The sequence below is a fragment of the Mixophyes fleayi genome, chromosome 2 (assembly GCF_038048845.1).
Source record: "Mixophyes fleayi isolate aMixFle1 chromosome 2, aMixFle1.hap1, whole genome shotgun sequence".
NCBI lineage: Eukaryota > Metazoa > Chordata > Amphibia > Anura > Limnodynastidae > Mixophyes > Mixophyes fleayi.
In genome coordinates this window covers 265802904-265817503 of record NC_134403.1, presented here as the reverse complement: position 1 = coordinate 265817503, position 14600 = coordinate 265802904, and the positions used below count along the sequence as shown (strand labels likewise).

Sequence of the window (14600 nt, the reverse complement as noted above, 5' to 3'; positions counted from 1 at the left end):
ACTTTTGCATTTTTATCTACAGTAAAAATGGCAGATATGTTGCTGGCTATTGCAGTGTGCTGGGGGATCTCTCTGTGTGTTTGTTCCTTTTAGGATAACCCCACCCTTTCATGCACCTGCTATAGCCTATAAATTGATTTGAGCAACTTCCATTTCTTTATTAGGATTCACATAAAACCAAAACCCTGGTAGATGATGCAAATTCTGCTTCTAAGAGCTCCCCTGTTCAACCATCCTACTTATAACAAGCAGGCAATAGAAATGCCTTGTGTACTCAATCATACAGCTGTACTGTATTCTGTAGCGGAACACTTCCGCAGTCAGTCGCAGTGGTACACCATGCCAGTTTGGCGTTGCCACCGAGTTCATCTAGCATCGTATCATGAGATCCTTGATGAATTCTGGAGTACAGAAAACCTAAATACATACGTATTATTCTGAAGGGGTTACGCATGCCTTGATGAATTAGGCCCCCTGTGTTTTGGCCACTTACTGAAGATGTCACTGATACTGCCCCTCACAAAATTGCATTCAGAGTGAAACACTTGAGATGTTAAAAGCAAGAAATATATTCTTGTTGTAAGGTGTTTCTCAGAGTCACAGAACACCCTGTTATTTTGCCGCTTATTAAAGATGTCAATGATACTTCCTCTCAAACAATTGAATTTAGATTGAAAGACTTATGATGCTAAAAGCAAGAAATATATTTGTTTATTGGGGTCTGCTGTTCAGAGTCATGCAGCAACCAGCTTTTTCTCCACTAGTTCAGATGTCTATTCCTAATACATGATAATCATTCAAGTGCCAGTCTAATGATATAAAACAGTGGCATTTAAATAACGTGGCAATATATAGTGGGGAAGAAATATGGGAAGCAACTAAATGTAGCATTTTTTAGTAATTGAGCTTTTGATTGTTTGGAGAGTTTGCCCATAACAAGAAGGACACAGAACTAGCTGTTGGAATGATAGCGATGATGGGATCAGTGAGCATAAGGGTGTAAGCTGTGTACATCTAGTAGAGGAAAAGAGTGAGCCAATGGAGGAGTTTGTACATTAAGATGTACAGGAAGAGAATCTATCACTGTGAATGATCGGAACTTGGACTTTTATGCATAAAAGATATTCTTATAATTTGGAGCACCAAGCCTGTTACCTACATTTTAACAAATACCCATTGTCTTCCCTTCTTCATGAAATTGAACAGCTACTATTATTTATGGTGTCATTTTTGTTTTTTTAACATTTTCTGGATATACAAGTAGGAGAGCCCATACTTTTTTGTTTATACCTTGCTTGTACTTAATTTTATAAAATAGTTTGACTCAAAAATGTTTTCCTGTGAAATTTGAATGGTATCTGGTAACACTAGTTTCATAAGATTATTACTCTAAGTTTGGCAGGATTTGCACAAACTGTTATAGTGAATAGTGTCCCCCATATTATATATTCTTCTTGTTTTACTATTTTTTTTGTAAATAATGTATTGTGCCCACATGAGGGGCAGTTGTGACGTGTTTCCCAATCTTCATTTTTCTTAAATGCAGAGTGAACCAGTTAGTGCTGTATGCATGTTAGGGAGATGTAGGTGGTTGGAGGGAGGCGCTAACTAGGCCCATGTGACCCTTAAACTGGCCCTGCCCATAGCAGCCATACCCTCTGCAGTGGCATTAGTTACACCACTGCTGATACCATTTATGAATTGATGTGAAAATGCGCATGATCAGAGACTTAAAATAGATAAATTGTTAATGAAAGTTTAGATAACTGTAGATTAGCTGCAGTGACTTTCAGTAGTCCTAAAAACAGAAAGACTGGAGTGCATATAACAAAGTCTTCAACCATAATCACTGTCTCATGTCAAATTTGTGATAGGTTCCTAAATAGAGTTGATAGATTAGCTTGATATGTAAATGTGTAAATGTTACTATTAGTTCCTTTATATAATGCAGCAATTTAACTCTAGTGGCCCTTTAAGTCTAGTTGACGCCATGGCAACAGCATTAGAACCTCAGTCATCATCACTGCATGGCAGGTGGTCAAGGTGATGTCATTTGTATATATTCAAACTGGCCGTGAGCTCTGGTGGCAGACAGCTCACACATCACTGTGACTGGCGAACCTTGGATTCATTGCTATACTGAGAGATTTACTATCTGCGCATTTTATACTATATTACCTATTTTATACATATATTTATATATATATATCTTTATATTTTATTACATTGTATATTTGTAATTAGATTTGTTAAGTTATCTATAGTATAGCATTTATTTATAACATATATTGTGGTTTTAGTTTACTTGTTTAGTATTTAATCTTGTATAATATAGTGTATCGTGCTGATTGTCCCTATATTTCTATATTTATTGCCCATTTTAACCCCCACCTTCTTTTTTAACTTCTTTGACGTTGTTTGTCGGGTGTGACGGAGTTGCTGAGAATGGACAGGAGGTAAGTGCAATAAGTCAGTCACTACAAATAGAAGGTTATGGGAGGAGTAGTAGAAGGGGTCACTCTGGTAAGAGGCTAAAAACATTGTGATGTTAGCTGTGGGTATAGTGTCAAATATTATGCAGATACACAATATTACTAACTGAGTGTATAGATGTGTAACTAAGTGTGGTATAGACAGTTATAGATCAAAAATTCTCCATAAAAATGTAAGCAAAAATAAAGCATTCATCCATGCACTCAGTGTGCCGATATGACCCTCAAAATGTGGGACAACTTTATAACCATCCAGGTGCATTAGATATTGGTATGTGCATTATATGTCCCAATATCCATGTGATATAAATATTCACACACAAAAATAACACATGAAATACTGACAGTCTGGTGCCCTCTCACTCTTATTATTCAGTTACAACATAAATGGAATAAATAGTACAAATAGTACAAGGAACATTTTACATTTAAAGAAGGAGATAGTTGTAAAAGTTTAGTAGCTGAATTTTAAAGTGAAATTTTTATTCTTTTCACCATGTGCATTTCCATGGTGCAATCCTGCAAAGTAGCTGCATGTCCATTTTAAATCAGCAGTTCCCAAAAGCAGCATGTGGCCCTCATGTTCTAGGTGAGGAGATAGGTGCAATTCTGCATAAAACATTGAACTATAGGGTGCATTTATGGATGCTAAATCACTTATATTTAATTTAAAAATAAGTTTTCATTCATTAGAAGAAAGACAACAGAAGACAATCTGAACTCTGCAAAGAGAAGGAAACTATATGTAGACCAGAGACAACCTCGCACTGCTGACCCTTCTCCTAGCCTGGGACAAGTGGAGAAAGCGGCATTTTACAAATTGCTGGGTATGACTTATTGTCTTAACATGTATTAATATTTATTAAGGACACAAACATTTATTAGGGCCACAATAGACACTTGGAAAACAATAAGTTTGGTTATGCAAAATACATCCACACAGAAGCTATGGAACATGGGAAATCTGGCAGAAAAATCTAAGCAGTAGGACAAGCACTGATGGGGGGATATTTATGCATTAATTTGCAAAAACAAATAATTTTAAAGTGTGAAGTAGAACGTGTACAACTATCAGCTTATCACACAATATGACCTTAGGGATTGACAGACGCTTTTTATCATCATCATCAGTTATTTATTTAGCGCCACTAATACCACAGCGCTGTACAGAGATCTCATTCACATCAGTCCCTGCTCCATTGGAGCTTACAGTCTAAATTCCCTAACACACACACAGACACAGACAGAGAGAGACTAGGATCAATTTTGATAGCAGCCAATTAATCTACTAGTATGTTTTTTAGAGTTACCAAATGTGCCTCTAATGAGAGTGCCCCATATTCAGGTTGCAGTACATAAGTCCCTTGATAAACCATGGTGTCCATCATCGGTATGCGCCATTGCAAGGGATTTCAATGGGAACATTCTGGGAATGCTCCAATATTTACTATCTTGCCAGTGGTAAACTGAGATTTTAGCTCCCAAATCACATTATATGTTTCATAATGCAATATTTTGATTGGAAGCCAAATTCAAGACAATGGAGTCCACAAAGCTTCTTCTTTAGAAGGAGAAACATTTCAACTAATCTTTATATTTTAGTATAATGGTGAATATGGAGAAAGGATACAAAGGGCCACAATACATGTAGAGGGAAACAACAAAACAAAATAGCAGCAATGTCAACATAATAATAAAATATAAAAACAACAGCTATATCTTCAAATAATATCACCCTCTCCAAAAACAAATACCAAAATAAATCATTTGTTGGGTCTGTTCCCCTCCCCACATATAATGAGGGAAACAATTTAACTTTATATTAGAGGTACTAAGTACTTGTAAGTAAAAATAAATACAATTATCTACTTCAAGATCCAAACGCCCTAAAGCCAAATTTGGCTGAGAGGGGTCCTAGACCTTAAGGACAATCTTTGGGTGAGGTACCTAGTGTTTATATTTCCGGGCCCAGATTAAATGTTTGCAGTGTAGAAAGGTGGAAAACATCACTACTTTCTTATGGTGCATGTATGCACTTAAAGGAGTTATTTGAGCCAATAAATACCCTGCAGTCTTGATTCACAGTAAGAGGTCAGAAAGGATTCAGTCAGCACAACCAGAAAAGAGGTGCGGCAGCAGCTACACAATCACAAGAAGCATGAGTGGCTCAAGGTGCCTTTAAAGCAGCCTGGTGGTGCCAGTATACCCTCCTACAACTGGGAATATCACGTTGGTCTAGTTAGCACTCAAACTTGGTTAGTTGCTGTTTTGGCCAATTTGTGCCAGTCAGAGTAGTGAGTGATAACTAGCTTCTGACAACCAGCAATACCCTATAAACCAAGGTGGCAGAGTAAACACTTTGCATCATGATGCGATTTCAATTTTAGTATACAAAATTCTTTTGGAAGGTACAGTCTAATATGCTACATTACTACACGTATAACATATTGAATAATGTTTTATAAGTAACTGTATAGAAAAGCAGGTGTCCATATCAACCAATGAGATGCTGTCATTTTCTAGTATTTTATGCATGAAAGGAAATGTCTGAATGGCAGCTATGGGCAACATCAACTCTTCTTCACAGTTACCTGCAAAAAAGTTACTATAAATATTCCCCACTAAATCATATAAGACTTGAACATTTCTTGCTTATTATTGCAGAGCACCCTACCATCTACAGCTTTCTGACAATGGATTCGTGCCTGAGAATGTCAGACAAGGTATTTATTTCAATGTTACTTAAGCATTACTATTTTATTCCATTTGCACTCAATAGTGTGTAATACATAGTGATCAGTCTGGTATTACCTTTCACCATGGTAGTGCAAATTGACATAGTTAAAGTTAATGTCTGATTGTTTGGATTTGGTTACCAAAGACTGTCTCTTCCAGCAAGAGGTTGTGTTGTGTCTAATGTTATCTGTAATGTGTTTATACACTCACCTACATTCCTGATTTTAAAATCAGGACATTTTAAGCCATGTCTCTGATCTGCTCAGCCCACATATAGATTCACCAAAACTATGCCCCCAATTCCTATAGCCATGACGCCAATTTTTGGGAACTCAGCCTTTTTGCCAAAGAAAATGAAACAGAGTCCATGGACAATAGGACTGTTGGAGGATATACATATGTATTTCTCCATTCTGACTATGTAACTGGTATTTGTATTCTAGTACTTACTGGCAATGGTGTTGGTGTACTTCCGGAGAGCCGGCCTATCTGTGAGGGAATACACCTGTGTCAATTTTTACTCCGCACTGTAAGTATTAACCCTTGTTGTTTAGTCATATACAACTGGAATACAACATGAAATATGTCCCAGAAGAACGTTTTAGCCAGGGTCATGGTTTATATAGTCTCCAAGTAAATCATTTACTGCATGTCCAGACAATAAAATATATTGTGTTTGAACTAAACTAAAGCCCCCAAATGACACAGGAACTATGGGTATGATATCAGTTCAAAGCAATGTACAGGATATGTAATACATAATGAGAAAGATTCCCCTCACTCTACCTAATGTGCTATAAAAGAAAAGTAGAAATGTAGGCAGCTTTCAGCACTATGGGGCAGCACTCTGGGGTATATTTAATATTGAAACACTTATCATGGCCATAAGTCTAATCATTAATCTCAGTTTATAGTGACAATATACATATACTTATCTCAGTGCTTCAACATTAATTTATCAGTTGAGCGATACTCAGCTGTGATAGAGAAAAATATGCAGAGTGGTAAAAGTTACTTATCGCTCTAGATACCCCTGTTCTCCTCTGAGCATGTGCGGGGGGCCCAGCACACGCGTGTTACTAGGAACCCTGATTTTACCACATACCTTCCAGACACGCAATAAATGACATCTATTGCCAATACATTAAACCCCCGGCTTCAGCTCCTTCCTCTCTGTACTTCCCAATCCCCCCTTGTATAACAACCCCCTGCTCATCTTCTATGTATACTCTCTACCATTTCCTGCTCCACTAATGCAATCATACATTTTAATAATCACACAAACCATTGTATTCCTAACTTAATATATTTTGACTTTGATCCATATTTTTTTAATAACCACTAGTGAGCTATTTAGTAAGAATAATTCACTAGACTTTCGATATATCTAGTGTTTGGTTCTGAACTTCTATATATGTTCAATTGTTGGTTTATTGTTATATTTCTGTCTGTTCCCCTTGTACTCAATGTTATTAGAATAATGATAAAAATGAAAATAAAGATATGAAAAATATGCCCTGTAGATATGAAATATGTTATATTATGTCTGCCCTGCCCCCATAAAGTACAGTTTATTTGTGTTGGCAGAAGAACAGCGCCATTTATTTCTAAAATCTATTTACTAATGATATTTTTCATTGTATTCCTTCTACTAATGCCATCCTGAGATGTCGCTAACAAAACAGAGATTGTGTTGGATACTTGGATATATGATAAATTAGACTGGAGTGGTTATTGTTGGTGGAAATCTCATTAACACATTAAGCAGGGTAACAAGATTTCTTTAGAGCATTTTCACCAGTAGATGGCTCTACCTCTATGATAAATACACCTCTGTCTGTTCTACACCACAGTGTATTCATAGCCTGCACATGTTTTATACACCTGGTGGCTGTATGACAGAAATGTATCTACTCCTTATGGTCTTCTGTTTATGTAGGGTGCTTGCAAATAAAATGGAGGAAGAAGAACCATCGTACCGCACAATCTATTCCTATGCTGCACAACTTATACCATTCCAGATGTTCCTGAAGAATACCGAAGCCATGTGGGTCAGAATGCAGCTCCAAACACTTGTGACTCTGGAGCAATGTGAAGAGGTGTGTAAAATAGTAGGATAAGTAGAAGTAGAAGAAATTCATGGACCACTATGGGATTCAGCGGAAAAACATCTCTTAAAAGCATTGTGCAGTATAATGTATCTGAAAACAACATGTTGCTCCAATTTAACAAAATTAACTTGCAAAGCAGTTTGGAATAGTAATAAGTATTATGATTTACACAGGGATTCTGTTTAATTATGTTCACACAGTGGAATTACTAGACTGTGCCCCAGGGTTGTAGGCTCATTGTCCTGGGTCTACTTTTGTCTAGTTTTAAATTTCCTATCACTGCTCAGTGAGCGCACAGCTGTCAGCACTGTACCGCCAATGACTGGGTACAGCAGAATACATGTAATTGACTCCCAGATTGTAGCAAGGATGAGGGGACGTGCTTCCTAATGACACCATGTGACATTCTGCAAGCCAACCTCACATCTTATGTCAGTGTAGCACCACATGCAGAGAAATAAGGACTGCAGTTGAGAGTAGCATATTGTCCACCCACTGCCTCCATTGCCTACCACCTTCTCTATACACACAGCCAGAATAAGTGAGTCTCCTGGGGGACAATTGGCTCAGAGATGTCACTTGATGGGATTCCTTATAGACTGATGTAATGTGGGTGGGGATCGGTGCACATAATTTTCACATTCGGTTCTATTGACACAGTTAAAGCATATGGGAAGCTCTGGCAAAGTTGTGGATTAATTGTAATACCTACCTGGTAGGGCTTAATGTCAAGCCGACATAAAAGGGAGCTCTCTCAAATTATTAATTGTTATTCACCTTGCTCAATTAGAATGCCATAACGAGCACACATTTTGTGACACAGAAAGCTGTGCAGGAAGTGTTTCTAAGAAAAGACTGGGACACAGCAGAGACTGTTGTAGAGAACCAGAAGGTAGCAGTAATGTGACTATACTGTACTGTTACATATAATTAATGATGAACATTTGACAGTTAAATAACTACCGATGGGCATTTCAGCTGTAAATCATAAATTATTGCGGTAAAAAAGACTATATATGAGCATAAAGTCAAGTGGGAGACTGATCTTTCTAGGGGATTTTCTGCAATTGAAAACAGTAAACTACCCAACATTAAGGAACGTTAAACAAAATGAAATTGTCCCTCTGTAGATGGGGATGTCTCTTAGTATTTCCTAGTATTATGCTCTGAATAACTTAAGGGTAAAGTATTGGCTCAACGGGCTATTGTCATATTGTCACTTGGAAAAATGTCAAAAAAAATTTAGTCAAGTAAAATTAAAAAAGGAACGCTTTTCTCACTGTGAATGGAAAGCTTTTTCAACATTTTCCTATTGACAATATAAACTAAAAGCACTGTATTCCAGAACAATGGAGGTCAACAAAATGTGGGTCCCAATAGCATGTTTCGCATATTTGACAGTGCCTGAAAACAGATTTTGAAGCCCACAAGATGTGCATCTCTATTCTAGAGTATGGATGTCCAATCAGCAGACTTTGAGCCAAATGTGACCCCCAAAATCATCTGTGTGGCCCTCAGGCTCCATATGTTGAATCACAGTTTTTTTTGTATTGTTTATTAGGTGATGAGAGCTGAAGACCACTGGGCTTGGCAAAGGAAACGTAAAGACCATCATGGCGGAGCCATAAGGAAATATGCCAGAAAACCTTGTCACCTCTGTAACCCGCCTCAGCCCTTCTATTTCCCTTTTGCCTACCCTAGAGTAACACTTTATTACATTAACATACCAACATTTTTCTGGAATCCCAATTAAACATAACTCACATTAATTAATCAGAAAATAATTCTTAGAAATAGAGTATAAAGCTAAACATGTAGATACAGACACAACATTATAAGGGTAAATACATCCTAGAGATACTGAGAGAACTGTGATAAAATTAAATAGTCATACACAATGCCCAGCGGTGATTGCAGGGACTTTTTATAGATTTTTTTCAGGTGTATTTTTGGCCAAACGATTAAACTAAATGACTCTTATTTCATAAATACTCAGATATAATAAGATCATCTATGATAGGAACAATGTAAAACCAGATATAATAAGATCATATATATTAGACACAATGTAAAACCATTTTATACGGTAGATAATATATTATAGTAAAATATGACATGCAATAATTTAGATAAAAGATGACATAAACAGCAAGTAGCAAGTGAAGTATCTTTAATGAACTGATAGAAACACACTTATACGTAGATATAATGATAATATATGCTAGGATACATCAGAAAAAGACAAATTTAAATAGATTGAACTAAACAGAATCAAAAATATTATTAAAACAGTCAATAATTCAGCTACTTGAAGGTAAAATATTGTATTGTATAGGACAGTATGAGAATAAGTGGTCTGATTAGGAAGATGTAAGAATAGTGAATAGATTAAAATAAAGTAAGATATAATAACATTTTTGCAAACACTATGATAAAATTTAGTAAATATTGAATAAAAAAAAAAAAATTATTAGAAGATAAAGAATAATGTTAGGTAGGATAGGTTAGGGCCCTGCTGCAAGAGTCTACCTTGACGTGGTGGCAGGCTTAATAATCTTTTGGTCAAAAATATGCAATTGTGTGGTAATGTTGCATCTCTTCAGCTCTTTTCACCTAGTCAAATAAAAGTAACATATGGATCACATTAATATAATGATTGTAGAAAACAACTAACACCAGCATAGTACATATCTTTAGAAACACTTGATCACATTCTTATGTTTTCCTTGGTGACCTGCTCACCCTTCATCACTGAATGATATTGCTGACATGTATTCTCTTAAACTATGCTTGTTTACTAAGAATACCCCTTATTCCTGTAATTGCATGTTTTCATAATGTAAATAATTTTGCTTGAAAAAAATATACAAAATAAACTTTTTCCATTTTCTCATACTTGCTTCTTTATGCCTTTCAATATTAACTTTAGAGATCTGCACAGACATCCGTATTTTTGTTTTGGTTTTGGTTCTAAAGCATCTTATATGTCAGACACCCTAATATAGAAAGTGTTGGAAAGTTGACAATAATGACATTGACAGTTCAACTGTAGACAGTATAATTAGATCGACAATAGTATCCCTAACCCTGTAATACTGCAGACACCTGAATTGCCCACCTAATATTGTTGACTTTCTGAATAGCGAACAAATGAATGCCTAGCTGTTGTCTGCAGAGCATTTAACACAATATGATAGACCAAGGCCATAAAGTAGAATAGTGCAAATGAAATTGTCCTTGGCCCTGCACACACTCCCACCCTTATGTTAAAGAGGATTTGCATAGTATAACAAACCAAGCATTTCATCGACTGGGAATGCCTGTGGCTGAAGTGCTTGATTTGCTTTGGTCCCCACAAAAGAGAACATATTGACTGTTTGTTGCTGAACTGGAGACTAGATAAGGATTTTAGCAATTTACTAATGGACATTTGCCTAACAGTGGTCACCTTCCTCTATTTTGACAATGTCATCACCCTCATGATCATCCTCATCACTGATGTCAAGATGATCATCACAAATATAAGTTCATCCCCACTGGAATCTAACTTTACAACGGTGTTCCTCATACAATTTGTTTTTCATTTTAGTGAGCAACAGTTTTCTTACACTTTTGGGAAGTTGTCTCCTCCGATGATCACTTACAATGTTCCTGGCTGTACTAAACACTCTTTTTAGTACACACTGGAGGGTGGAGAACCATAGCTAGCTTGTACAAGGGGCTCGAAATTTCCTTTTTTTCCTCACGGAATTCAAAGCGACTGTCTGAGATGCTAATTTGTACATTGTCATGAAAGTAATCCTCCACCATTCCCCTAATGCAAGGTGTTTCAGATGGAAACATGGTAGAGGTATCAATATATTTGGTAATTTTTTTAAGCCTAACAAGATGTCTTTAAAACCTGGGTTGACTCATAATCAGTGACAGTAGTATTTGCAGGAGAAGCTCAAGCAGAGGACGTGTCATGTGCTACTTGAGCCGACAGCTTGATCACATAGAGTTGTTTGCATCTTTGAAGATTTGTGTCAGTTGGAAAGAAAGACATTACATATGACTTAACTCAAGTATGATTTCCAAAATGTAGTGATCCAATTTCAAGATACTGTAAACCCTTGGGTCCTGACAAAGTGAATCAAGAACGTGATCTACATGGCCAACATACTTGTCATATTTGCTAAATTGTATTTCCTCCTTCAGTTGCTTTTCCACAGGTTTAGGGATTAGGGACATGACTTGACTCAGGCTGGCAGTTTCTGAACTCACTTCATTTGTTACAGTTTCAAATGGTTTGAGTAGCTTGCATAAAACAGAAAGTAAGGTATCATGTCCCCCTTTCCCTATTTCATGACTTCATGTGTAGGTCATGATGGCTAGTTGTTGTTCCTTTAGTCCAGTGTTTCCCAAACCTGGTCCCCAGGGACCCCTAACAGTGCTTGTTTTCCATATCTCTTTGCTGAAGCACAGGTGTATTCATTACTGACTGACCCATTTTGAAAGATCCACAGGTGGTACTAATTATACTACTTGTGATCTGGAAAACATTCACTGTTAGGGATCCCTGAGGACTGAGTTTGGGAAACACTGCTCTAGTCGCTGAAGCATATAAAGTATGGAATTCCACCTTAATACTACCTCTTGCTTTAGTTAGTGGAAGGCAGATGATATTTTATTTGCAGCTCTGCAATGTTCTACATGCAGTCGCTGAATTTTACAGGCCAAGGACAGCATCTCCCGCACTGACCTCTCATTTTTGTATGAAATTCTGCACCACCAAGTTTATTGTGTGTGCAAAGCATGGTATGTGTTGAAACTCACCCAGTCGTAATGCACACATAATGTTTGCTCTGTTATCGGCAATAAGAAGTCCTGAGGAGAGTCTTTGCCGGGTTAGCCATTTTGCTATGACATTCCTGAGTTCTTCCAACACATGGTGGAAATTAGACTCTCCTTAGGATTCTGTGAGTGCCCAAGTTATTCTTTATCCTCAGCTTTCTTCTCATGCACTAATGTGGCTGTTTTGGAAGTGACAGACCTACAGTCTGAGCGAGAAGATGGTGCCTGGGAAGATAAGAAAGATGCATGTCCGTGTTGAATACTCTCTGTTACAATGGGCATTCTAGTATAATTACCAGCAGTAGAAGGACCCCTATCAGCAGAAAGTGGGCGTAGTCTGATAATTTTATTGTCTCTGCGGGTCAGTTTCTGGAATGTTAACTATTTAAATTTTTTGGGACAAATCACCAAATTATTTTTATTATAATTATCTTTTATTTATATGGCGCCACAAGATTTCTGCAGCACCGTACACTATACAAACAGTATATCAGAACAGTAAACCAGTAATACCATGTCTTCAGAGGTATAGCGATTATAGTGAAGTTTGAGCAGAACAGTAGGTAGCTAGACAGTAGGAAAGAGGGCCCTGCTCATAAAAGCTTATCAGAAACTATTCTCTGAATCCGTATATCAAGAGCTTATGTTTTCTTTTAGACTGACAAACAGTGTTTGGATTTTGAACTTTTTTACACTTTGTTTCCGCAAGTCATTTTTTACTAGTCAAGGTTAAGAAAGTCCTACTACTGCCAGTACCGGTACAGGGATGCTCCTGATCTGTAGACTGATCCATGGATGATAAGAGGAGTAATGTGGCCCGTAAAATTTCGGGATATTTCTGGCATTCTGCCACAGCATGTAGGAGATTGCAGCAGCTACAAGAACAATTTAATTTGTCCTGCCACCAACTTAAGCAAGAGGTGTTAACAAGGTGGAATTCTACCCTGTACATGCTTCAGAGGATGGAGGAACAGCACAAAGCCATACAAGCGTATTGCACAAGCCATGACATTCGGAAAGAAGGGGGAATGTATTTCAGTCTTGCACAGGGGAAAATCCTTTCTGTGTTTTGCAAGATTCTGAAACCATTTGAAGTTGTGATGTGTGAAGTGAGTTCACACACTGCTAGCTTGAGCCAAGTCATTCCCTTAACTCGACCTTTGGAAAAGCAGCTTGAGAAACTGAAAGAGGAGATGAAAGAAAGCAATTTCGCAAAGTATGTTGGCCTTGTAGATCAAGTACTTAATTCGCTTCGCCATGATCCAAGAGTTAATAAAATCTTGAAATCGGATCACTATGTTATGGCGACTATGCTTGATCCTAGGTTTAAGACCTAAGTAGGTTCTTTGTTTCCAACTGACCGAGATCTGAAGAGATGCAAGGAGCTCCTGTTCAGCAAGTTAACCGCATGAAAAGCATATTGTGACCTGTGAGATGGTAAAAATTGAATGGAAATGACTGGAAATTAATGTTAATGAGGTTAATAATAATGTAGGTATAAAATAATACCTAAATTATGTGATTTTAGCCTAAAAAATTGAATTTTGTAAAAAATAACAAAACCAAAACACGCAAGGGCGGTTTTGGCACAACCATAACCAAACCCAACACCCGAAGGTAATCCAGATCCAAAACTAAAACCAAAACAAGGGGGTCAGTGAGCATCTCTACTTAAAACTATTATGCACTTGCACATAGGCTTTAGCAGATGACATAGAGGGTCTAGTATCCTCATGACTGGTGCCAGGAGTTGCTTGGTGCTCCTGCTCTTCTGTGGACTAATCGGAGTCCATATCGATGGCACTCAGCAATGTGACTGCAGACTGGAGAGTGACAAGGACACTGCCACCCCTCCTGTTTCTGAATGAGCAATGGCACACAGCTATGTCACTGGAGACTGATAAGAACACTGCCACCTTTCCTGTTTTCTTTGTGAGCAATGGCACTCAGCAATGTCACTGGAGAGTGACAAGGACGATGCCAGAAGTAATATATATATTGTCAAAATTACCTAAGCCTGCTAACCTTTTTTTATTACATTCTTTTTAACAGCTCAAGTAAACAGCCATATTGGCAGCCCCCTCACCTGGATATCCACCCACCCCTCTCACCCTGCTGACAATCCCCCATGTTTTCTGTTTTATTAGAAAAAAATCAAAATATATATATAAAAAAAAGTATAGAACTTATTGACAAATTTTAAGTGGTTGAGTTTATTTTTCTATTTGTTTATATAGTAAAATAAAATTGTTCCAAACAATGGTGTGTGTGTATTTTTGTAAAAAAATTCAAACGTACAGTATATTCATTTAAATTTGTACCATAATGACATAATGAAGGGACATTTTTAATGTAAACTAATATCCAATATACATTTGTCCCTTTCTACTTTATATTCACTCCCAGACATTTTTAGGTAACAGGGCTA

The 14600-nt window shown here is 37.2% G+C and overlaps 1 protein-coding gene across 1 annotated transcript; it reads left to right on the top strand.

The window, feature by feature from the left end:
• Positions 1 to 2308: 2308 nt before the first annotated feature.
• LOC142140385 (speedy protein 1-A-like) lies at positions 2309 to 9602 on the top strand. The gene is made up of 6 exons (XM_075198157.1): positions 2309 to 2456; positions 3186 to 3319; positions 5157 to 5215; positions 5672 to 5757; positions 7168 to 7327; positions 8901 to 9602. Exons 1-6 carry the CDS (start codon positions 2446 to 2448, stop codon positions 9090 to 9092), a joined length of 642 nt encoding a protein of 213 aa, XP_075054258.1. The 5' UTR covers positions 2309 to 2445; the 3' UTR covers positions 9093 to 9602.
• Positions 9603 to 14600: the final 4998 nt, after the last annotated feature.